Source organism: Python bivittatus, unplaced genomic scaffold (genome assembly GCF_059951505.1).
Source record: "Python bivittatus isolate LINGU-HERP-01145 unplaced genomic scaffold, Pbiv_v1 ctg000480_np1212, whole genome shotgun sequence".
Classification (NCBI taxonomy): domain Eukaryota; kingdom Metazoa; phylum Chordata; class Lepidosauria; order Squamata; family Pythonidae; genus Python; species Python bivittatus.
Genome location: NW_028277075.1, coordinates 31,043,193 through 31,069,749, shown reverse-complemented (window position 1 = coordinate 31,069,749; position 26,557 = coordinate 31,043,193). Strand labels below are relative to the sequence as shown.

The 26,557-nt window shown below is 35.6% G+C and overlaps 1 protein-coding gene across 8 annotated transcripts in view; it reads left to right on the top strand.

Annotated features, from left to right (window-relative positions):
- The window catches only part of GPHN (gephyrin), a 284,049-nt gene that overhangs the window by 235,865 nt on the left and 21,627 nt on the right, over positions 1-26,557 (top strand). For all 8 annotated transcript variants that reach the window (XM_088145626.1, XM_088145622.1, XM_088145627.1 and 5 more), the window contains 8 exons: positions 3,167-3,209; positions 11,686-11,823; positions 13,796-13,888; positions 14,628-14,683; positions 16,923-17,042; positions 19,962-20,020; positions 20,171-20,324; positions 23,902-24,023. In XM_088145626.1, coding sequence (XP_088001752.1) covers positions 3,167-3,209; positions 11,686-11,823; positions 13,796-13,888; positions 14,628-14,683; positions 16,923-17,042; positions 19,962-20,020; positions 20,171-20,324; positions 23,902-24,023 — 785 coding nt within the window. The remainder of the gene's footprint in view (positions 1-3,166; positions 3,210-11,685; positions 11,824-13,795; positions 13,889-14,627; positions 14,684-16,922; positions 17,043-19,961; positions 20,021-20,170; positions 20,325-23,901; positions 24,024-26,557) is intronic.

The window sequence follows — 26,557 nt, the reverse complement described above, 5'->3', positions numbered from 1 at the left end:
CATATTTTTCCTATCCCCCAAGTTTCTTATACATATCCATGTAAAGATAGAATAGTATATAATATATTAAAATAGAAACACTAACTAGTAATGGCTTCTTATTAGAGAGGGTTTCAGCTAAACAAAATCTGTGACACTGTGATTTTATCCCATGCAGCTTTATATCATCACTGCTTATATGGACAGAAGATAATGTTTCATAATACTAATCTGATAATTACATGAGCTATAAACTGAAAATTCAGTTCTACAGTAAAATTCTCCCAAACAGTCCACAAATTTGTCATTTTAACAGTAGATGAATCAGCATACAAGTTTCAGCTGCATTGTCACTATACATTTCTTGGTTTTGCCCCTGCACTAGCTCCACTATACAAATGTGAAGGGCTTAAAGAGTAGGCAGAATAGAGACTACAACTTGACAGAAACTATTACTGTTCCAAGGAGCGGTTTTCCATTTGCAAACATTTGTGCTAGAGTTTGGGGTTCTTTCTGTTTTTATACTTCATTGCAGATACGCTTGATTTCTTTTTTACTACTTTGTTATTGTCATTAACATCATCACCTTTTCTGTGTTGTATGGATCATACTTGTTTTTCCATTTATCATTTCCCAGATTGTCTCCGTGTTTTCTTCTTATATTTTTCCTGATAGATCTCTGGTTTAAATGCTTTTGATATCGCCCAATTATTGTTTTTCCGCTTGTGCAAAGCAGCACATTAAAAAAAACACACACACAATTTTGAAACTGCAGTCCAAAACACCCCCCGCCTCTCTCACTCATGTTTCTCAGACACATATACACACATTCAGACTGTGTACACATGTATTATTTAAGAATTTTGGCCCATAATTTTTTTACAGTAGATCTAAGGGGGAAAAAATAACCTGTTCTGTTAGGCTTTATTATTATTTTGATTTCAATCATCCTGAAAAAGCTGAGGGGGGCAGGAAGCAACAAATCTGGGCCACTTTTTTAATTGAAACTATTACTGTATAATTTTGGTAGGAAAGTTTGGCTTGTTTTTGGTTTTTTTTTTGGTTTTTTTTTAAATGTAACTTTTTTTCCAGGAAAGGACAACCATAAGCCACCATAAGTTGGAACATTGTCTTAAGTTACTTCATTGCAATGAATAGATTTATGTTAACAGCACAAATTCAAACTGATGTAATGCGTCTTTGGGGCAAGCTGCTGTGGAACAGAAGAAAGAGTTTTTTTAAAAAAAATCCATAATTATTTCATCTTTATATAAGATATAATTTTGTACTCAGAAGTAGCTGCAGTATCAGCTTACAGGTCTCCTTTTTTCCTCCTCAATTATGTTTGCCCTCCTCAGTACTTTTCATATTAAATGTGCTTCATTTACAGATAAAACTAGAATCTGGATTCCAAATTTTGAATTGTTTCTTTTCTTTTTAGAAGAAACCAATATTTGGAAACATAGGCTGTGCTATTAATTGCACATATAAAAGTTTTACTCCCTGTATCAGAGAACTTTGAAAAATGTGATATTGTCGAGGCCCTAACAACAAAATACAACCTAGCAAGCAATATTCACAGTGAGTACCACTAGTTAGATTTATCGTCAAGAAACTAAGAAGCTGATAGAATCATAGAATTGGAAGGCACTGTGGAGGTCTTCTAATGCAATCCCCAATCCAGGGCAGGAATCCTAAGACCACCCCAGACAAATCACTGCCCAAACTTTGCTTGATAACCTCCAGTGGTGGGGCACCCATAAGTTAAGAGGCATTGGTTCCACTGTTAAATAGCTCTCACAGTCAAAAAATTCATCTTGATTTCAAGTTTGGATATCCCTCTGCAAAACCTCTACCCATTGATTCTTGTCTTATTCTCAAGTAAATCCACATCCTTTTCCCTGTGATAGCCCTTCAGTATTTGCTAAATCTTCCAGAATCTTGGAAACACAATAAGCCAAACTCTAGCATTCATTTATTATTCATTAGGCTAGAGCCTCTGAGAGCCACCTGAGCCTGTTGTTACCAGCATTGCATCCCAACCAGTCTGATATATGAAGGAACAAAAAAGATACCTTGTTTTTCATAAGTCCTGCATAAACACATTCTGGTTAATTTCCTAAAAAGGGCTTTCTGGTAAATGATAATACAGGTAATACTCACTTAACAATGGTAATTGGAACCTGAATTTTCCATCGCTAAGCAATGCAGTTGTAAAGAGTGACATCACATGACCATGCTGCTTAGCAACAGCAGTTCTGGCAGTCCCCAGTTATCGTTAAGTGAATCACTACGGGTCATTAAGCAAGTACCTCACATGACCACAACTTCCAACTTCCTGCCAGCTTCTCCATTGGCTTTGCTTGTGGGAAGCCGGCAGGGAAGGTCACAAATTGCAGTCATATGACAGCGGGGTGTGCAACAGTCAAAAATCAGGGCTAGTTGCTAAGCTCCCAGATCACAATCACATGACCACAGGGGCACTGCACTGGCCAGAACTTTGATGACCAGTTGTAAGTACCACATGTTCAACCCTGTCAAATAGTCGCTGAACAAGTGGTTTTTAACTGAGGACCACCTGCATAGTCTAAGCAGATGTCGTATTTAAGATAAAACAATGATATCAAACCAAAGTTTTCAAAGTAAACTTTGAAGAAATTTGTGCTCAAGAAAGAATAATTGATCAAATTGTGAAACAGATGAGCTAAAACCTTAAGTACAGTGTTTATTTTATCTTTCCTGTTTTAAATAATCTATTAAAATCAGCTTCAAATGTCTCCAACAGTATTTTATTTATTTATTTATTTGAAGTAAAATATAGTTTTAGTACATGTCTCTCATTAATGTATTTGTAGGAAAGGTGAAATGTAAATACATCATTGAAACTGAATATATATATGTATGTATGTATGTGTATATATATAGATATATATATATGTGTGTCTGTGTGTGTGTATAATTAAGGTTAAACTTTAAACAAAAATTGTGTTCTATACATTGGCTTAGTTCCTGTTGCTTATATTTAATTCAGACTGTTAATCAACAGTTTGTTAAATATAAGCTGTGTAAGAAGGATTTTAAGAAATGAACTACAACCTCTGTCTCCAGGTCCCAGGAGCTTGCCCACTATATTCCTATAGTCACTTTATAACATTCTGCCTCATCAGTTCTGTCCTTCTCTCTACAGGTCCAGTCCAGGTGCAGCAGTAAGGAGAACATCCTCCGAGCCAGTAAGTGTTGCATCTTTGTGTTCTTCTAGTGAAGTATAATACCTCCATGATATGTAAGCTACAGTTTTGCTGGAATGGATTCTGTGAAAGCATAGAATGTGATGCACCTGGGCTTCTTTTAAGTGTACTTTCTAGGCTTTTATGTCTGCAGAATATACTTAAATATGTCCGTAAATGCCTGAGGAGATCTCAGTAGACAGGCTGAAGGATATGCAAAATATTGTGTCCAGTGCTCATGGATAGATGTTCTGTGACTTGAATACTTGTAAAGCCATGATTAAATAATAAAATGTAAAATAAACATTTTGCATAGATATCTCCGCCCATCAGGATATGTAGGAGCAATTTCTGGAAGAGAGGAAAGAAGCCCATTGCCAATTCTTTGACAGCTTTCAGGCTAATGGAGAAATACAGTTTTATATTACATGCAGAAACCTTGAACTCATGCATTTCTGATCGCTCAAGCAGACCAGAAACTGTCATTTGTTTTCAGTCAACTACACATTCATTATATGTATTAACAATACACTGATTAATTTTAGTTAAGGTTTACTGAACCAAGTTGGCTTCATAAGTCATTAAAACAGGTTTGTCCATAATGCTAAACTGTGACTAGTTTAAAAAGCCAAAGTTTATAGAAGTAGAGAAGAATCCAAGACTTAATCATGTAATGATACACTATGTTTTATTATTAAGTTTAGATGCAGTGGATCTGTATGAATGAGCAATGAAAGACTGTGGCAATATATTCTTTCCTTTGTTTTACATGCATACCTTGAAGTAATGCAGTGGACTAAGCCCAGATAGAAATGCTGAAATGTTCCATGTGCACTTCTAGAGTAACCTGGCAAGAACTCAGTAGCCAGAATTTTATGATAAAGAAGCCTTTACAGGTCATGTAGAGGAAACAGGGGATGGCCTTGAGGGACAGGAGGAACAGCCACTACCAAGACAAAGGTTGGATGAAAGGGAACTGTCCAGGGCAGAAATGTATCCTGAGAAAATGTCTCAGACAAGACCCTCCCTAGTTCTTACAAAGATAATGGGAGGGAGGGGGGGAGCGTGTTTAGACTTGCAAGATTCTGTTTATTTTACAATAAAAATAGTATTGGCCTACATGACTGGTTTCCTTAAAGGGCTGACATATCAGTGCTAAATATATATATGTGTATGAACACATAAAAATGTACACATAAAAAAGAGTTATGTGTTTTATGTGTACATTTTGTACACATAATTACACACAAAATTATTGAATTAAATAGTTTATATAAAGCCAATTATCTGTTCAGCTTTGTGATTAGTGTGGTTTTTATTCTTAGTAGTTAATATTTCTGTTTCACTGTATTGTTTTATATTTTGTTATTTTAGTTGGGTTTTTTTATTAAATCTATTTGTACAGTCTGAATGAAAAATAATACATACCTTTTAAAATTAAATCATCCCAGTTCGTTTCCATTAATTGACTAGAATGGGAATGTTCGTAACCTGTAGCCCATTGGATATTTGGATGCAATTCTCAGAATTGTTCCAAAGGTATTTGCTGAACTGTAGTCTTCAATGTGACCAAAGAGAAAATTATTAACATATGGAATAATAATTAATAATTACCTGAAAATTGTGAAGGTCTGGTCCTGAACATCAGAAGAAAAGAAAGGTTGGACCAGCGAACCTCTATAATAAAGAATACAGTGATTGACTATAAAAAAGAGGAAGCTGAATATTAGGGATGGGATTTCTAAGAGAAAATTCTAATTATCTGAGCTAAGTGTTAGAAGTTTAAACCTAGCCCAGAAATATGACCTTCATCATTATCTAGTTGACACACCCTTCAAATACATAGTCCAGAATAACCAAACATATTCCTTAGAATCAGACTGAAATGAAATGACCAGCTGCACCAACACAATGAGAGCTGTTTTATGTTAATGTAGTAAATGCAAGAAAGTAGTCACAAATAATCAGTGGCAAATAATTGCAAGAATGTAGATACAAATAATCTTTAAAGTATCTATTAATATAAATAATAAAAGGTGACCAAATTTGAGTAGTTTCACCATAAGGTTTTTCTTGTATCATTTTTTAGACAGAGCTACTTCCCAAACTTGAATATCATGCATCCAGTGAAAGTGTATTTTAATTTTCCATGTTTTATGATAGCAAACCTGGCAATTAACAAACAATCATTGAATCAGTTGTTTATGTTGCATTAATATTAGATATAGATATAGATCTGTCTTAGGAAATATTGCAAAAAACTAGCATTAGGATTTATTATAAAAGTTAGTTATTATTGGGCAGTGTTGGGCTTCAAGGTTTAGTGACTATGGTCTAGACAACAGATTTCCTGACTTTTCACCTGCAACTGTGGCTGGCATCTTCAGAGGCAAGGTGGTCTGTTGTGCAAGCCACAGGCAACTGAGCAGGGACTGACTGGGCTCCTGTCTCTATAGACAAGCATCCTGCCTTCTAATCGGTCTTTAGCCGAGTTGGTTTCTGATTGGTGCACGTTGATGAGGACTGGTCTCTGATTGGTTCTTTGTTTGTGCCCAGTCCTGATTGGTCATTTTGGTGGTGTTGGTTCCAGGTTGATCCTTTGTTCATGCCAGCTTCCTGTTCGTCATTTTTGGAGTCTAATTGGTTCTTCATTTGTCCTGGGTTCCAGTTGGTTAGTCTGAGGGGCTGAGTTCTGACTGGGTCTTGTCCAGGCAAGTTTCTGATTTGTCTGCGGCCATAGTCACTAAACCCTGAAGTCCAACACTGCCCAACAGATACTGGCCATGAAAGCGTACACCAGTATATTAATTATTATTTATTATCATTTATTTGAATTTATTAGTTGCACAACTCCAGTGGACTCTGGGTCAGTTAGATTTTGCCAGCTTCCTCAAAAACTTTGAATCAGAAGGATTGCATTACCACAAAAAATTGTAATATATACCAACTTACATATTGATTAAAACCCTTCCATGTGAACCCAAAAGATTACAATTTATATAGTTCAGTTTTAGCAGAGTATAATGCAATATGGATTATCTTCATGGTGTCTTACTGAAATAGATAAATAGAATTTTATGTCATTAAAAGTTGCAGTGAAGGTCAACAACTTTAAATCCTAAATCATCTTCCCAGAGTTTTTTAAGATTTTCAAGAACTCTTATCAAAATTTGGCATTCTTATTATATGAGTTTTATGTAGCAAAATTTTATATAATGTATGTCTAAATGAATTAGATATCTTCAAATGTTAATAGCAAGGACAAATGATGACCTTAAATGTTAAATCATTGTATTCAAGGGGCCAACAATATGAGGCTCTGGATGTAATAAAAACCTCTGAGAAAAATATTTAGAAACTTTGAATAAATTTTACATATTGCTAAACAAGCAGTGTGACAACATTAAGTTTTACAGAAATAAACAGCAGCTTCCTGGATCTGGTTCCAACTAAAGAAAATAACTACTTAATAATTACCCTCTATACAAAACCCACTGACAAAAATTCTTTATTAAAATATGGTCCCATCCTAAACAAATCAGAGATAACTAATGAACAGTTATCAACAATTGCTAAGAATTAGATGCAATGCTACTCCTGACACAGATTTCCAACCACAATCCAAGATTCTCACAAGCCAACTCTTAATCAGAACATACAATCCTTAAATTGATGCTAGTTTCAATAATATTAGGAGGTGGCCACTGAAGACCCTTAACATAAGTGAACAGTAATCAGTTGGGATCAAATGATATAATCATACAAGTATAGAGGGAATATAGAAAAGTATTGGATTCTACTCCAAGATATTCACAGGTGCACAAAACAACTATTTTTTACTTTCAGAAAAACTAGGGAATCTGGTTAAAAGTGATTTCTGTGTTAGATCTATTGCTTGATGAAACAATCCTGCATTCCACTATCACAGGGCAAGGCAATTTCTCTTGTAGTCATTGTTTCTAATTTTAAGTGAAAGATAAAAGCCACTAATCAGATAGATGGGTAAATGTATAATTCACAGGATTTTAACAGATGTAATCATGCAAATGTTATTTTTACATGGACAATCTCCATGCAATAAAAAAAGATATAAGATAAACTATGAAGGCATTGACAGTTAGGATAGGAGACTAAGCAATATCAAAAATCAGAGTATGGGAGATCTCTAGTGGAACATTTCTTAGGGAAAATATTATCTAGCATGAGCCATCTATTCTGGGCTATTGAACAAGATAAAAGAAATAATCAGAAAGTTCTGATCAAATGTATCCTGACACTGCAGTGTGTAATTCCTATCTGTCATTAATCTAATGTCAGGGATTAGAGAATCTCAGTTGCTCTTCAGTCTTTGAGTAAAATTCCATTCAGGTGAGAGCAAAATAGAATAAACCTTTTTTTCTTCCTTTTGACCCCTTCCCCTCTTCCTAAAAAGTGAAAATAGTTTGTTTATTTTATTTTTTATTAAATAATTTCTGTAGCCACCCATTCAGTGTGCAACTCAATAAGTATACAATTCAAAACAGCAAGTAATATGCACCAGAAAAAAAAAACACATTAAAGCACAGTAAAATGTATTATGCCAGAGGTAACTTCAAATCACCACAACCAGTCAGAAATAGTCTAGATAGGCACAAATGCTCCTGACCCAATGTCTGAGGTAAAAACTAGATCTTTAGAGCCTTCCAAAAGGCGGGCAGGGTCAGAGCCATCTGAATCTTGGGGGGAAAGCTATTCCATAGAGCAGGCACAGCAACAGAGAAGGCATGTCTCCTGAGTCCTGCCAGATGATACTGCTTTGTTTATTTATTTTATTTATTTATTAAAGCAATTTATATGTCCAACTCACTCACAGTGACTCCGGGTGGCTTACAGAAATAAAATCCCAACTACAAACACACTACACCCCCATCCCCCTGGCAACAGCAATACATTCAAACAAACCACTTGATGGGCTCCATATCAACCTGGGATCCCCAGGCCTGCTGGCAAAACCATGTTTCAGGGCCTTTCAGAAGAGTATCAAGGTAGGGGCCAGTCTTATCTCCACGGGGATGGTGTTCCACAGACAGGGAGCCACCACAGAAAAGGGCCCTTCTTCTCGGTCCCACTAGATGGACTCCTTAATGGGGGAGACTCGTAACATACTCTGCCTCCCTGATCTGGTGGGTTGGGCAGATGAAACTGGGGAAAGCTGGTCCTTCAAATAACCTGGCCCCAAGCCATGTAGGGCTTTAAAGGTGATGACCAGCACCTTGAATTGAACCTGGAAGCAAACTGACAACCAATGCAGCTCCCGCAAGAGAGGTAACATGTATGCAAATCTAGACTTGCACAAAAACATGTGGGCCATTGCATTCTGAGCCAACTGAAGCTTCCGGATACTTTTCAAAGGCAGTCCCATGTAGACTGCATTACAGTTGTCAAGATGGGTGACTAGGGCATGGGTGACTATGAGCAGGGCCTGTTGGTCCTGGAAAGGGCATAACTGGTGCACAACCCACAGTTGCACAAAGGCCTTCCTGGCCAGGACTGCCACCTGCTCCTTGAGCAAGAGTCGCAGGTCCAGGAGAACCCCCAGATTATGCACCGGATCCATATGGGGTAGTGCAACCCCATCCAAGACCAAAGATGGCAATTTTCCATGGACCAAAGAACCCCAAACCCAAAGCCATTCCATCTTGCCAGAGTTCAGTTTTAACCCATTGCTCCCCTTCCAGACCTTAACAGCCTCCAGGCACTGTGAGAGGGAGGACATGGCATCACTTAATTCACCATGGGCTGAGATATACAGATGAGTATCATCAGCATACTGATGATATCTCACCCCATGGTGACAGATGATCTCACCCTTCATCAAAGGGTCAGAGTGCACCACTCCCTGCCACCCAGAAGATGGCAGCACCTGGTTGCTGTGCCAGCAGCCCTACCCCAACGAGAGGTTCCCAGTGGTCCGTGGGACGATTGTCCTGCCCCATGAAGCCTCTTTAGCAAGAGGACACTGTTTAAGTGATGGAAGAATGCCCACTCTGTCAGATATTAATTGCCTTTTCTTCTATGATAAATTAATGCAGGAGAAAGTCCTTCCAGAATGCCCTAGAGTGAAAGAAAATAGACATCTGAGATAAAACAACTGGAACTCACAATTACATAAGATGTAAAATACAAGCAGATTGTATTCAGCTAGAAGAAATGGAGGAGTTTTCATTTAAGCAAGATTTGGGGGTTTATCTTAGAAGAATCTTTTCTGAAGAATATATAATTCCTAAAGAAAGCAGAGTTTTTTCTCATAGAGTTGTAAAGTCATTTCAGCTGAATAGTAGGATAAGAATGGATACTTTAGAAAAATATATTTTGTAAAAAATATTGTTTTAATATATGTTTTTAGTTTGGTGTGCTAACCTTGGTTTCTAATGAATTTTACAAGGAAAAAAAATACATTGAAGAAGCCTGATAATATATGCAAACTGGACACCCACAAGTCTGAAGAGACTTTGTCATCCTTGTAAACAATGTTCTTCTTCACAGCAATTGTGTACTACAATTTTTTTTAAAAAAATATTCTTTTCATTTATTTTTTCCTTGTAATATGTTAAGTCTGTTGAGGTCAGTTAATAATGATCATCTGTTAAAAAGATTTCAAGTTAAGGGAGTTTTAGTGATCAAATATAATTTGAGGAGTCTTACCAATCTCTGATATGTGGCTGAGAAATAATTTGTCATTTATATATTTTTCAATTGCAAATCTGTTTTCTAAACCCTAATATGTTTTCCTAAAAGCAAAGCTAGCAAACTATGGGAGAGTTTTATCAGTCATTTTGTCACAAAATAAAAACAGAATCAAAAGCAAAATTTATAAGCCATCACTATTGTTCTTGCAAACTCTACTATAAATTCATTGATTTAATTCAGATTTATGATTAGTAGTGTTCTTCCTGATCCTGTAGCCCATGAACCATCTTCACTATTACAGAGGCATAGAGAGCCTTTAACCTCCAACTATTATAGAAGATACGAGGACCCATCAAAATAATATGAAAGTTTGTACGGGACAAGTCTGATTCCAACTCATTTTACTAATACAATTTCATGTATTAAGAATTCTTAGAATTAGACTGTTTATTCCTAACCCTCGTTTAGTTAAAATGGAAAGGTTTCAGATCTGTTGAACCTCAAAGAGGATAAAATGCATCTTACACATGAGTCTCGATCTAGTAGCAAAATATAGACTCCAACTCAGTTGCATACTTTTGCACATATAGTCAGAAATACCCTAAAACATCAAAAATATGGAAAGGTGTTAATTTAATTATTTTATAGATGCTTTTATCAGTGTTTGTTTTTATTCCTAATTAAAAAGGAAAGAGTCATAATGGTAATATTGAACCTTAAGAGAAATAATATTGACTATTAATTGCTACTCTTTTGCTGCCCTTTAGCAAAAGGGATATCAAAATTTGCTTTCAACAGAGTTCTACTGTTATTGGAGGAAGAGCTGTAATGTATGATTCCCTTTTGCAGTCCACACAAAAAACTATTTTGGGGACCCTGTGGAGCTTTATAGAAAGTGGTACTGGGAGTCCAAGGGAATAGGAAATTGCAAAAATTCTATTCCTCCAGTAGGAAGCCATTGCTGGGACTCAGTTCCTTTTACAAATTGAAGTCCATTCTACAAACAGGCATATCTAAATAAAAATAGGCCCTGGCAAAAAGCTGGGTGACCTCAGCGACATGTGAATCAGATGAATTTCAGATTGGTTGATTTAGTCAAATTAAACATGAAACTGAAGCAAGTTGTACCAGAAGTCAAGCCCCATAGACAATTATATAAATTACATTAAATGTTCGAATTGGTTGCCATTTTTTTCTAAACACTTCCATGCTCGTTTGATGCATGACCTTTGAACATTCCTAAGTACAGTAATATTTTCTCTGAAAAAAATATTAATTAATAAAGCCTGTTGTGGTTGGCCTGTGGGGTCTGACTTTTGGTATACCCTGTGCATATAGAAAAAATGCTTCTTTCCTCTGGCCATAACTGAGTTTATAATGTTGGTCATGATTCCCTACAGAATTAATGTTTAACTCAAGAATAGTTGAATTCAAACAAGCACTGTCAGAAATATCAAATAATAAGATAGTGGTTCTATATGTGTTCTGAGGTGTTGCTCAAAATGAGTCTCAAATTAACAAGAATATTCCTTTTAACCAGCTAACTGAACTTTTTTTATGTAAATAATAAAATAGATGGAACAAATTTGTTCCTGAGATAGAAGAATATCTTTAACATCTTACTCTAAATAGTATTTTCATTTTCTAAAGAATATAGGATATAAAGAGAAAATTGGTTTGATACATTGGCAAGTAATTGTTATTTAGGTGAAGGAAACGATGTATATACAGATTCTCAATCTTTCGGGGAAAATGTTAATTGTGATAGTTATAAAAAATTAATTATAACTTTAATGCTCCTCTTCTGCAGGTCACAGTGCCGTAGACATTACAAAAGTAGCAAGAAGACATCGTATGTCTCCATTTCCTTTAACATCTATGGACAAAGCCTTCATTACAGTTCTGGAGATGACTCCAGTGCTTGGAACAGAAATAATCAATTATCGAGGTATTTAGTATCAGTTCTAGCATCCAGAGAAAGAATAAAGGGAAAACTGTTTAATTTTCACTTACTTTATCTTTATTAGGACTGGGCAAATACTTGGAAAGGTGTGTTTCACAATGCACAGAAATGCATACAAAGTACCTCTCTCTGAATCATTAAAGCAGCCATGTCTTTTTCTAAACCTGCACAGCTACAGTGTCAACTGTTACAGTCCTGTATGTGGAGACAGTCAGGAATAGCTTACAAAGCAGCTGCATGCACCTGGAAAAAGATATGGCTGCTTTAATTATTTGGAAAAAGGTGCTTCATGCATAATCATGCAAAGTACCTCTTTGAAAGGATTTGTACAGCCCTAGTTTTTATGTTTTAAGTTATGCATGACTTATTAGGATATTTAGAATGTTTACAGCAACACTTCTCTCAGGGTGGATATCTTCCTACTGCATATGGAAAAGCTGATTCTGAGAGAGAATGGCTTGTATAAGGCCTGGAATTTACCTAATTCTGCCTCCTTCAGAGATAATGCATGTGTAACTTTACATAACATCACAACTATGTACAAGACTAGGCACAGAGTTACTCTCACACATCCCCCTAAACTCAAGAAAGCAGCCCAAACCAATATAGGCACTGTATTTTTAAAGGCTATAGTTCAACATCAAACAAGAGCATGCACAGAGAGCATTCGTTCATGAAAAAAATCAACCAACCAACCAAACCTTTATATTAGTAGCCTTTCCATTTATACAATCTCAGCACCATTAGCAACATTTGTGAATGGAGTACAGTAGTGTCTGTACACACAAATACTGCTGCTTACAAAATAAAGCACAATACAGCACACACTTGACTTACGCATTACTTAATCCACTCAGCCATTCATGTCAGCAACCTACCCACCTACCAACATCTTTTGGAGGAGGAGGAGCAGCAGCAGCAGGAGGATTATTTTTATCCCACATTTATATTTGGTCAGCTCAAGGTGGTAAACATATCTAAAACTCCTACCTCTTAGAGAGTGACTAGCCCAGAGTCACCCAGATGGTTTTCATGCCTAACAGAGGCCTAGAACTCTGTCTCCTGGTTTCTAGGCCAGCACATTAATTATTACATTGAATAATGTTTAAAAAACAGCAGAATCTTTCTGCTAGTTTGCCATTCTAAGCAGACTTCTGTCTTGCCATGTGCTTAATTGCTGCTTTCCTCTCAAGACATCATCCCCGTCAGTCTAAATTGTCACAGTTGCTTCTGTACTGCCTTGGCTAGAAAAAGTTTGAAAAAAGTAGCGCAGTCACAAGCTCCAAAACATTATTACAACTGCATTGCTCACAAAGGTCAGAATACTGAAAACAATGCCATTTAAAAGGGCCCAGCTTTGTTGCATCTCTGAAACAAAGTTCTCAGAATACATGTTTTATTTTGGTCTTTGAACATATGAAATAGCTATCTCAAGGTCACAATATTTTGAGGTCAAAACATTTTGCAAATGTTTTGTCATATAGAAAAGTCTACATTGTGATATTACTGTTCTGCTCTTGGTCTAGTTACAGTAGCCAATATTCTTCTTTCTGAATGGTTTATTTCAGTATTTAAAAAAAAAAATTAAATCCTGGTATGTCTCTATCCCTCTTCACATATTATTGGGAATAAAATGTAGAAAGAGAATTATTCAGAATTTCCTTGAAAAAAAATATGGGCACACTTAAAATAAAAATTGAGAGGTCAGAACTCTTTTTATATTAATGTTATTATTTTTAGCACTGTGCATTTAGTTCTGTGCATCTCCCTTAATCTGGCTGGCAAAACTTTAGAAATGTTTCTAAATGCTTCTTTATAAATGTTGATAGAATTTGAAAGGATTTTTAGAAAATAAAGTTTACTGTATACGCATACATTTTATCTTTGAAACCCTCTGCCCTCTCAGCTTGCTATCAGAATTTCATGTACTCTTTTTTTTCCTCTGCTTATGTATCAGATGGAATGGGTAGAGTCCTTGCCCAAGATGTTTATGCAAAAGACAACCTTCCACCTTTTCCAGCTTCAGTAAAAGATGGCTATGCTGTCAGAGGTGAATATTAATGATTTTGAATATGATTTAATTTTTTTTCCAGTTCAGTAACACAGTAGAGTGCTTGTGTATATATGTTGCCTGGAACAGCAGGTCCAATAGTCCTCAATGGCAAATTAGTCCTTACCTTAATGAAATTCATTCATACTTACAGGGTATATAAATATCTGTTTTAAAAAACTGTGTAAACTTAGGCTTCATGTATCATTACACTTAATATAACTTGGGAGTGATATTACAAATAAATCAGTTCATTTGCTTATTTATACGTTTTTTATTCATAATAAAGTTAAATTTTTAAAAAGCTCTGTGCTGCAAAATAAATTATCCACCTGGTCCATTGAATGATTTTAACTGTTATTATAGTAATAGGGCCTTTAATTATTTTTTTAAAGATTTCAGGATATTTTCATGCAGAGAAAGGAATGTTGCTGAATAAAAATATCTAGTGCATCATGTGCAGAGCAAGAATTTTTACATATTATTTTTTTCAACATAAATGGAACAATAAAAATAAATCACTGTCTTTTGTCATAAGTATATAATGTATGTTATGTAGTAAATTATATTGTGCACTTATGTTATACTTTAGGAAAATGGTCAAATCCAAATTGTTATGCAAAAATATGTGTAAGAGAAGGAATTATGAAGTCAGAAATAACAATAACAAAAACAATAAACCTGATAATGCATATTTGATTTATAACTCTAATTATCATGATGTTGTGTTAACTTTCAGCTGCTGATGGACCAGGAGATCGTTTCATCATTGGGGAATCCCAAGCTGGTGAGCAAGTAAGTACAATATATTTTGCTTTCCTTTCCTATTTTTTCTTGATTTATCAAGAAGTAGAATAATCTTGTAAAATAACATGGAACCATTCCAATGACTGTTGTAAACAATACAAAGAATATATGAATTGTGAGATTTCTATAATTAGATACTCTAATGTAGTAATAGAAAAGTTATTTATCATTTGCCTATAACTAAGTTCTTACGTAATGAAATAAAAAGGCAATTAGATATCAATTATAAAATCACACCACAAAATAAGGAGTCTCTAAACCAGAAGTTAATAAAATCAACATCTATGCTTTCAAATTAGTAGGATATTTATTTATGGCTTCACTAAGGCCTAAGAAAAGAAGAGTTTTTAAGCTCTAAGAGATCTGATCCCAAGTGTTATTTTGGTGGGAGTCAGTTCCAGAGAACTGAGAAAAGGCTCTCAGTTGTGACATGGGCATTCTACTCTGCAGGAGAACCAATTAATCTGGCCCAACGATCAGGCTCATTTCATAGGTATATGAGCAGGGCTTTCAAATAGCTGGTTATGTCAGTACACAGGGCATGATATTTCACCTGCAAGGACTCTTCACTCCTACTCAGGTGGCAGCCATGGCCAGGAGAGCCTTTACACAAATGCATCTTATCCACCATGTCCTTTCCTGGATCAAGAGGCCTTCATCACAGTCACTCATGCGTTAGTCACCTCCCATTTAGAGTACTTCAACATGCTGTGTATAGGGGTTATCCCTGAAGACTACTCAAAAGCTACAACTGTTCAGAGTGCAGCTGCTCAAGTAGGTATGGCCATCCCTTGGATTGCCCATGTAACATCTTTGCAAGTTGCACTGATTGCCAGTGGGCTTCCAAGTACATTCAAGGTGGGGATTGTAACCTATATAGGTTTTCATGGCTTAGGAACTGATTACCTACAGCACCATCATTCTCTTGTCATTTCTGCCTAATCAGTAAGGTCTGGAAGAATTTATATGCTCCAGGTCACAGCTGAAAATATTTGTCATCTTGGAGACATGTATTCTCTGTAGTTTCATTTGCCTTGTAGAACAGTGTCACCCTGAGGTCGATTTGGTCCCTACCCTCCTAGGCTTTCATAAAGCTGTAAATATCTGGCTCTTTCAGCACTCCTTGGGGCAGGGTATAGTGATCTTCTCCCTAATTGTACATTTTGACTGTTATGAATGTGTTTGAGTTGGCTATTCTTCCCTAATGCGCAATATGTATTATTGCTCTTTTGTTTCTGTTCATTCTTTTTGTTGTTTTTAATCCTAAATGTAAGCCGCCTAGAGTTACTCTGGTAATTAAGATGGCATACATGTGGATGGATGGATGGATGGATGGATGGATGGATGGATGGATGGATGGATACATAAATAAAGAAGTAAATGCGATGCCATACATAGAAACCTCAGTAAGTGTCAGCCGTTCAAGGTAGACCAAGTCAGGAAAAAGATTCTGTAAGAATGCTGGATGATGATGATGATGATGATGATGATGATGATGATGATGATGAAGAATTAAATTTATATGCTGCCCAACTCTCAGCAACTCTGGTTATATATCTAATTTATTGATACATAACAAGATCTTGAAAACCTGGCTGTATTTTCCCTTCCCGCTCTTTTATATCCCAGGAAGTTGAGGCAGAATCAGTCTGGGTTTCTTTCTAATGTTTTCTTCATTTCCTGAGCTTAAAATGTTTTCTGTGGCTCTCTACGGTAACTGCCCAGCTGCCAAAGCTTCAGATAATCTGTTCCCAGAAGTTGTCTGTGACAAATTTTAGAGTTCCTCTCTGCCCTTTCAATCCCCAGCACCATCGTACACCTTACTCAGCAAGGTTCCTGATTGTTCAGAGAGACTTTTCAGGCACTGCCAGAAAGAAGGGGGTGGAAATTCACTTTCTGTGCACTCTGTTTGAAAACTTCTACTGCATACAGTTTTTTTTTTTAAAAAAAAAGATGAAATGGAAGAAGAAAAATAAATTAACAGCTCTTCGTGTATATGTTTCCTGGAAATAATGTGCTAGACTTAAAGAAGCTTGTTCTCTTGGTTCCTCCATCAGTAATATACTTATTAAGATCCTGAATTAAACTGTGAAGTCTAATGCAATTTTGTTATATGAGTGGTTCTCCTATTAAGCTAATAAAAAAATTTTTGTAATCCCAAGTTTTTAAAATACAAGTTTCATATTAAATTTTTAAAAATAAATTGACATTTTTTGGTATTTTACAGCCAACTCAGACTGTCATGCCTGGTCAAGTTATGAGAGTTACAACTGGTGCTCCAATACCCTGTGGTGCTGATGCTGTGGTGCAAGTGGAAGATACAGAACTTATCAGGGAATCTGATGATGTGAGTGCTACTAAAAAATTCTTTGTTGCTATTATCTGCAGTAGTGCAGCTCCAAGGAATCATTCATCAGTGTGTAACCCCACTACATAGGTACAAACTTGCATTTGCACATTTGAAACAAAGAACAGCATCAGCAGTTCTACAGTCTAGAGATTATAGGCTGTATATGAGAAGAGGCTGCATACAAATAATCATAAATAAATGAATAAATACGTTATTAAAAAACATAAAACATAAAAAATCATGTTATGTTTTGAACTGAAGGGGGAAGAATCCCCACTTCCATCAGAACATTCTCATTTGGCTATATTCTAATGGAACAAACCTTAAAATGACTTAAACTTCAAAATGGCTTAAATTCCAGCCATAGAAAACAATGGGAATTCAGAACCAGCTCTAGTTCCCTACACTACAGTTAGTGTTAGCCAAACAGCAAAGAAGTGATCCCCTGTTCCCTTATTTTCTCCCCAGAGATACAAGAGAAGGTGGGGTGGTACCTCGGGCTGACTACCATTAGACCTACAGAAAATTTGGAACAAGGAGACAATTTTTAAAATTGTTTGAAAAGCGTTAAATAAAACCCCATAGAAAAAGGATTTTTACTGCTTTCTGCACAAATTAAAAATCACTCCCTTGGCAATTTTTGTGGGTTCAGTGGTAGGTAGCAGTTATTATGGACTAACACTTCACCCTATCTGTGTCATAAACAAATTCAAGTTCTGGCATTGTGTCCTTATAGTCACCCTGTTTCATAGACACAGGCCCAGCAAAAAGCAATTACTGTATTGCTCTTTCCCAGTCTTATTTGGATGCCTGTACTTTGTGGCTGCAAAAGAAATGTTGATCTTTTACCTTTGTGTGAATAATTTTAACATTACAGTAGTAAAAACAAAACAAAATCCTGTACTGCTCAAGTTCTACAAATAAGCAAAATTTGCATTTAAACACATCCTGAATTCTAATAGCAACAGAACATAAAGTGCATACCCATCAAAACTCAATAAATCAAGCCAAAGCATCAACATAGTACTTTGCATTTATATATTTATAACCTAGAACCTCAGCAGGATTAGCACTATGTGTGTGAAACCATAATAAATACAGCCAGACACCTTTACACTTAGCTACCTTATTTTAGTTTTATCTACTTACTCTCTGTTACAGGCAACTTTCATGCAAATGGTAGCAGAAGACCAAACACACATGAAACCCACCCACATGAGCTCTGACTTCCGTGAAGGAACTAATTTTTAAAAATGGCAGAAAGAGGCAACAGAACAGAGTCAACAATGGCTCTTCAGCTCTGAGCTGTGTACTTAGTAACTACTCCTACCCTATCCCATTCAGTATGAGGCAGTAACAGAAGAGATATAACTATTGTGCTGAGAAAACTGGAAATTAAAAAAAAATACAAGCACCAAAAAAAAGGTCCAGTCACAATGCTGAAAACAATGCTGCTCAAGCTGGTTACATTTTGTTCTGAGCATTGAACAAAACAGCATGAAATAAAACTCAAATCACACATGCTTTATTTCAAACTTGGAACATTTGATCACACTTGGAATGTTTTGTGCCCCGAAAAATGTACACCCCCCCCCAGTAGACTCCATTTAATATAGAATATATTTTGGTGGTGCCTTGATTGGTTTGAAGAAGGAATGAATAGGACTGATGGATGCATGCAGAGAAATATTAGAAATTAAATTTGCAGCATTTTTCTTATGCTTGATGGCTATATGAAAAAAGTACAGAATAAAGATTATTATTGAACAAATACAAAAAATATTCTTGTACTTTTAACTCCTTAATACTGTAAGCTATCTTTACTATGAGATTTATAAATATATAAATAAGCAGAGAAATGTGTTAAAAATGAATGCACTTATCAGTTAATTTAAGGTTGGTGAATCTCCAGCCCATTGGCCAAATATGAATCTCCAGGCTTTCCAACTTTATCATAATATACTCCCACAACATTCTTCCTCTAAGTTATTGCTGGTATTTATTTCTTGACCTAATCTGTGGCTACAATTCGGATGAAGAAAATCTTGCACAGTTCGGGAAAGGACCATGCTTGGATGGATTTCTTTCTTATTGTATACTTAAAAGGTTCTTACTGTATACTTAAAAGTACAGTAATACAAGCAGTTAATTTTGACTACTTTGGCTCTGGCCATACTTTACTCCTAAAATGAGAACACTAACAGTGTCTTGGAAAGGTAATATAAATTCCTATAGGTAGAAGCTCCCTTACCCCTGAACTAATTAGTTACACATAAAAAAGGTTTTGTTAATCAGTTGGTTGACAGACATCATTTTCAGTTAACCACAGAGGGAGCAAAAGGTGCATCTCTGTCTCACAGATTCAGTGTTATTCTTCATTGTTATTTCCAAACTTGAATGCAAGCCATTATGAATCTGAATGCTGTCCAACAAAACTCTTTTTAAAATATTCATGTGACTGTATTGTGTCTTAAAAAATCAAATGCCAGGAATATACCTCAACCAGTAATGTCATTCTTCCCCAGAATAATATATTCAGGGTTGTAACTGGATGTTAATATTGATTCACAAATAACACTGAGTTGGGATTTTAATCAGAATTTGTTAAGTAAGCCACAATGGTCAGTTTCATGCTGAGCTTAAATAAATGGACTCATTAGGACTGTTTTATGTTGTATTTTAATGAATTTTATCTTTGCTCTAAACCACCCAGAGTCATTTATTGATAAATAAATAAATAAAAATAAAAAATAACACTCTAAGCCAGAAAGAAATGAACCATATTTACTGTTATATGGGAAGCCAGTCATTGTCTTTAACAAATTTTTAAACCTCTTGCCCACATGAACTTGAGTCTGCTATGATCACACCATACTATGATGTAAATTGAAATCTGTCTTGTTTCCATAAATACAGGGCACTGAAGAACTTGAGGTACGCATTCTGGTGCAGGCTCGACCAGGTCAAGATATCAGGTTAGTGAATTGCTTATCTTTACATTTTAAAATGAAAAATTGGCTATTTAATATCTTTAACATTAATAGCTTTTGAAATGTTATAAAGGATGTATTCATTTTCTTAGTAACTTAATAAATGTTTCTCTTATTGTTTTGGTGCATATTTAGGCCTATAGGACACGACATTAAAAGAGGTGAATGTGTACTGGCCAAGGGAACCCACATGGGTCCATCAGAGATAGGTCTCCTAGCAACTGTTGGAGTAACTGAAGTTGAAGTTAACAAGTTTCCAGTAGTTGCTGTAATGTCCACAGGGAATGAAGTAAGAAAACATCTAACATTTATAAATTGTCAAAAAAAGCATGGTAGGATTCATCAAAAAGCATAGTAGTTCTGTTTAGATTACAGTTTTACAATCTCTTTGATTACAGTTTTTGCAGCCCCTTTATTGGTAAAATAGACATTTTAAACTGTTTAGCATGGTGTTTTGAAATAATCTGGTTTCATAGAGAACAGTAGAATGTGGCATTTGCATTATATGTACAGTGGTGCTTAAAAGTTTGTGAACTCTTTTGGTTTTTCAATATTTCTGCATAAATATGACTTAAAATGTAACCTTAAAACACAACTCTTAAAACTAGATAAAGAGAACCCAATTAAACAAATGAGTCAAAAATATTATACTTGTTCATTTATTTATGGAGGGAAATGATCCAAAGCTACAAAAGTATGTGAACCTCTAGGATTATCAGTTCATTTGAACAGGAAATTAGAGTCAGTTGTTCCAATCAATAGGATGATTATTAGGTGTGAGTGTGGGAGGTCCTGCCTCATTTAAAGAACAGAATCTCCCTATCAAAGTCTGATCTTCACAACACAGGGTTGTGGTATGTGGAAGTATGTCATGGCTTGAACAAAGGAGACTTCTGAGGACCTCCAACAAAAAAAGTGGTTGATGCTCACTGGCAGAAAGTGCCGAAAAGAAAAAAAAATAGAAAAATAGAAAAGAAAGAAAAATAGGAATATAGTAAAGAAAAAGAAAAGAAATATATAAAGAAATTACTTCCCCCTTCATCACAACTAGTACAAACAATTTTAGTAACTTATCACCTTTTCTTAAAATACAACAAATGATCTCTTCTTCCCATATCCCATCTCCTATTTATAAACAAATCCTTAAAGCCTCCTCTTTCAGTCCTGATCAGCAAAAGTCCATTTAGGGTTACCAGAAATAACAACATATCTATTTTAACCTTGATCAAATGAACCAATTTCATATCCCTTCCTTTTACTGTTTATAATCTTTAGTCCCTTCAAATAATTTCCTAGGACTTGATTTCTTTTTATTTCTTCTTTGTCCCTTCTCACAAAATTCTTCAAAGCTTTAACAAGTCTCTTTTGTTAATCCAATATAGGAAAGTTATCCAGGTCACTCTTTTGGTTTGTTATTTATATATCCCTTTTAATTATTAAGACATCAGCCGGTTTCATTTGTATGTCCAGTGTAGCATCTTTTTCCATATCATCTTTATAGCCTGTCATTTTTAAATCCACTTTCAGATCAGTCTGTCTTGTCCAGTAAAACTTGTTCCTCCTCCACAACATCTTTTAAACACAGTCTATCTATAGAGGAAGATGCTCTTAAAATTAACTTCTGGGTCGATTGTTCAAAAATATCCTTCAGTATGTCCAATGTTAAAATATTTTGCTCCATTCTGTATTAGTAAATCAAATTTAAGTGCTCTTCTCCATTAATTGTAATCTTTAGTTCCTTCTGGTTCCCCCTAGTGTCCAGCTTTCAAAGTCTCATGCTATCACTTTTTTTTTTAAAGAGAATTCAAAACAAAAGCATTTTCCCACAGGAACGGTTCTTATAATTAATTCCAAAATCTTATTTCTAATCTGTCTGGACTCATTTGTAACTTTCCAAAATCAAAGTTCTAATCACCCTTTTGCTGTCTATTCCAAAATAATTTTTTTTCTTAAACTTGTATTTAAAACTTTTTTTGCTAAGGATTGAAGGAAACTCACCTGGTGCTATAAAACCTGTTGATCCAAAGGTTCCTAGTAGCTGAAAAGCAATTAATAAGCCATTTCTGAAAGTGATTAGAAAAGGAAATATGCGAACCCAGTGTCCTTTTGAAGGCACTGACCACAGTTTGAGCAAAAAGATGGCTATTCCTTCATCTGTCAGAGCTCTGAACCCACCAGAGGCCACTGTCTTGTGGTCTCCTCGCGAGGAGCAACTGTATGGAGCACTTGTAAGCGATCTCAAGTCTTCTCTTTGTCTGGAGAGGAATTACAAAAAGCCGGCCTACTCACTAGCTCTTCATTCCACCGCAGTCGTCAGCTCTGCTTTTAACAGAGCTGTCTTCAGTTTGCCACTTCTTCCCCGGCAGTGACCAAATCAGAGTCTTGACCTTAATCCTATGGAAATGGTGTGGAAAGACCTGAAGCGAGCAGTTCATGTGAGGAAGCCCACCAACATCCCTGAGTTGAATTATTCTGTCAGCGGAATGGACTAAAATTCCTCCAAGCCAATGTGCAAGACTGATCAACAGTTATAGGAAACATTTAGTTGTAATTATTGGTGCCCAAGGGGGGCACACCAGTTCCAGAAAGCAAATGTTCACCTCCTTTTGCCCCAGACAAATATTTAGCTTTGGATCATTTTCCTCCATAAATAAATGAACAAGTATAATATTTTTTATTCATTTGTTAATTGGGTTCTCTTTATATAGTTTTAGGACTTGTGTGGAAAACAGATCAAGGTTTAGGTAATATTTATGCTGAAATGCTGAAAATTCAAAAGGGTTCACAAATTTTCAAGCACCACTGTATGTATCTCAAAAGTCAAAAACCAAAAATTCATACTGATTATGAAGTGAAAACAGAAATGGCAGTGATACTGACCAGAGTTGGAATTCAGTTCACAGAATAGTCAAGCAGTACAAAATCTGAATGACTTTTATTTAATGTTGCATAGATGGATTTTCTGCTCCTGCAGTAGGATTTCCTCTCCACCATGCTCCCTACAAATCTGCTCCAAAAGGTCAACTCACACCAAGCAGCTTTGGGGGCCTACAATGGATAGAAGGATGCAAGATGACTTTAAATCAGCAAAGTCATGTGGCTGATAAAAACAGATGGGTGCAACCTAGTATGTGCAGATTTGAAGCGATGTACCCACTTTCAAAGATAAAATCCCAATAGGATAGCAAAAGAAGAGTGGATGCTGAGGATGTGAAGGAGAAGAAGCAGAAGAATCATTGGGATAAGGACATTTTTAATTTGGGAAAGCATTATGCAAGGCTGCATGTGTCCTAACCATGTAAAATGTTGCTAACAAAATGATTGTCTTCTCAATTCCACCTACATACTTCTCCTCCTAGCTCTTCCTTGGATTTTCTTAACAACTACACCCCAAATCATACTTGAATCTCATTTTCTTCCTAACCACCAAGAACAAGCTCAAACTTGATCTTAGCAATTTCTTTTAATATCTAGAGAAATGCTTGAACTTAAACTTTTGCAAATCTTCAAGAAATTGCTTTTTCACAATAGTGATACCCACAGATATTATAAATGAATACCTGTTCACAGGCTTAAGATAGTTGTATTTAACAAAAGTGGTTTCACATTCCAATTAATTTGAATATAACCTAATTAGTTATTTTGGCTCATTTTTCACATAATACTATTATACCAAATACACAAGCTGGAAGAAACCCAAGATCTAGATTTCTGCACTTTCTCCCTTCTGCCTTCCTACTACATGGGTGAATTACTGGTATTGTAAATATTTATTATCAGTCTCCTGAAAAGTTGATTTGTTATTTCTGCAAACTATTGGTAAGAATGTCCAGTTACTTAAAGAAGCATTTTCTCATTCTTTATAGCTTTTGAATCCTGAAGATGATTTGTTACCAGGAAAGATTAGAGACAGTAATCGTTCAACTCTTTTAGCAACAATTCAAGAGCATGGATATCCAACAATCAACTTGGGGATTGTAGGAGATAAGTATGTGCAAAATAACCCTTTGCTTATTCTACCCCAATATTATTGTTTTTATATACCTTAAAATTATGTCACCTTTTATCTCTTGGACCAGAGTTTATTTATCTGTTTGTTTTTGTTTCTTTGCTTTGAAAGCCATATATTGCTGGTAGTGATCTATGTTACCTCTATTACCAGTTATTTCACCCTTCTAATGGAAAGAATCCTATTTCCTATCCTACAGATTTCCTCAGCTAGCTTCTTTTGAGAAATGTAGTTCTTGATGGCCAGAACTTGATATTTCGGGGAAATTCCATTGTTGCTTTATTAGATAGTTTACAGAAAGCATTTCTGGCCATCACTGCAACCTGAACAATAAAGCAATGAATCCCAGAGTAGCCACTAAGCTTCCAGCATGAATAACTGAATTGGCTAAATATCAGTATGGTAGAAGTTTCTGTGACATTATACCCAGTCAAAGAACATGCTGTTTTTAAATAAGGTTTTTAGGTGTACATGGGGTAGACTAGATTAATTTTTCTGATTATAGATTTGAATCTGCTGAATGTCATTTATCATTATTATAATATTTTTCTCTTTTCATTGTTTCTTCTTTGATTACATATGAAAATGTGTTCCCTTAAATTTCCCAGTTCTTAGAAACAGTAATTTTCTCATCTTCATTTTAGTCATTATTTTAGTGTGCTTTTATTTAGAAATCATGTACATTTTTTGAACGGCATAAAGAATTTCTAGACATTCCCTTGAATATTAAGTAAAACATTTTGAACTGCAATGGATTTGTTTTAAATAAACAACTTCAGAGAAGATCTACTTTTTATTTAAGATAACTGATAGACGATGAGTCATCAGGGTTTTTATTTACTTTAGAGGCAATTATTTTTATACTGATTTTGCAAATTCCATTAAGAAAATCAGACATTAAGGTTTCAGTGTTAAAAACCTTTTAAGGCTACTATTTCATTTTTTAAAAATACATTTGAAAAGTTTCAAGATCAAGAAAGCTATAGTTTATGGAAAGACATCAAGATATAATTCGCCATATTATTTTTAATCAATTAAATAGTTCTGCTAAACATTTGTCCATTGTCTAGTTTATTTAAAGTCAGATATGTATTTGAAATCAGATTATCATTGCCTAACCAATGTGAACAAAAACATTAGTATTAAAATCAGATTAAGAATCGCACAGAAATAAGTGCTACAGAGTTGTCTCCCTATCCAAGATATGAAAATAAATGCTAGGAATTACAGCTATTTGCCACAATCCTAGTTTATATATCTAAAGCTACAATTTCATACATATTAAGGCATAGCAGCCACTGAATTTAATAGGGTTTACTTCTAGTTGGAAGGATAAAAAATGTAACTAAAACAAGAGGGTTCCTGATTTACTAGTAGTTGATACTGCTCAAGGTAAATCTGGGAATCAAATCTGCACAGCTCTGGTGAACAAGCAAGGAAGGAAACTGGGTGCAGCGGGGCATAAATTCAACTCCACCACTGCACTTCTCTTTCTCATTGCAGACCATCAGACTTGTTTAAGATACTATCAACATTTCCTCTGAGAGAATATTGCATTATTCATTTCTCATCTTCTTGATAATAAAAAAGGAAGGGGTAATTTGTTGTATACAGCAGCCTATATATTTTCCAAGCAGTAAATCAAACCTATAGCTTATTGCAGTTCCATCTCTGCCTCTCTCTGTCTCTGCTGGCTTGGCTGAAGCACAGTTCAAGTCCCCAAACTTCTACTTTGCAGTTTGTAGCACTAGAGTTCTGTGGTCTTATGGGCAACCCATTTACCCATAATTTTGATTCACCCTTGCTGATGGAATTCAGAATTCCCTAGTACATGACACAGGCAATTTGATCAGTGAATCTGATCTTTCTAGTTCTTTAAATCTCTATAAAAAACAGGATGGTTTTATTTTTTTCCACTTCTATAAAATCTTGTCTCCACACCACAGAGCTCAAGTGAGCCATTATACAGACACATACAGCTGTACAATAAGAAAAGTGCCTGACTACAAAACTACAATGTCACACCATCATCACAGCTTTCAGCAGAAGCTTTCAGCAGAAATTTATAAGCAGGAATAATGTTTTCACACCTAGATAGTTTTCTTGAACCCACAGCTCGGGGGGGGGGGGTTCCCCAAAACAGCCAGATGGATGCTCACAGCGTGTCCTGAAAATTGAAGGTGGGTGGGTGGGAAGAGAATGAACTGACATTTTTCTCCCATTTTTATATGTAATAGGGTCAAAGGGATTTTTGTTACTCCAAAAACTAGGGTATAATTTTGAGTTTTGCACTTTCTATTGGTGGTCTGGAGAAAACATAGTTCCTGCCTGGTCTGACCATTTCAAAGTTGGCAGGAGGCTAGATGATTGCATGGCTGACATCAAAATGATTTAGAGGAACTAGGATGTAGAAATGGTACCATGTGGAAATACTGTATGTTGAAAGTCTCTTTTAATGATCTCTGTAGATTCTGTTTGGGAGATGTGGTGGCTGTCCCACAGCTCAGGAATCA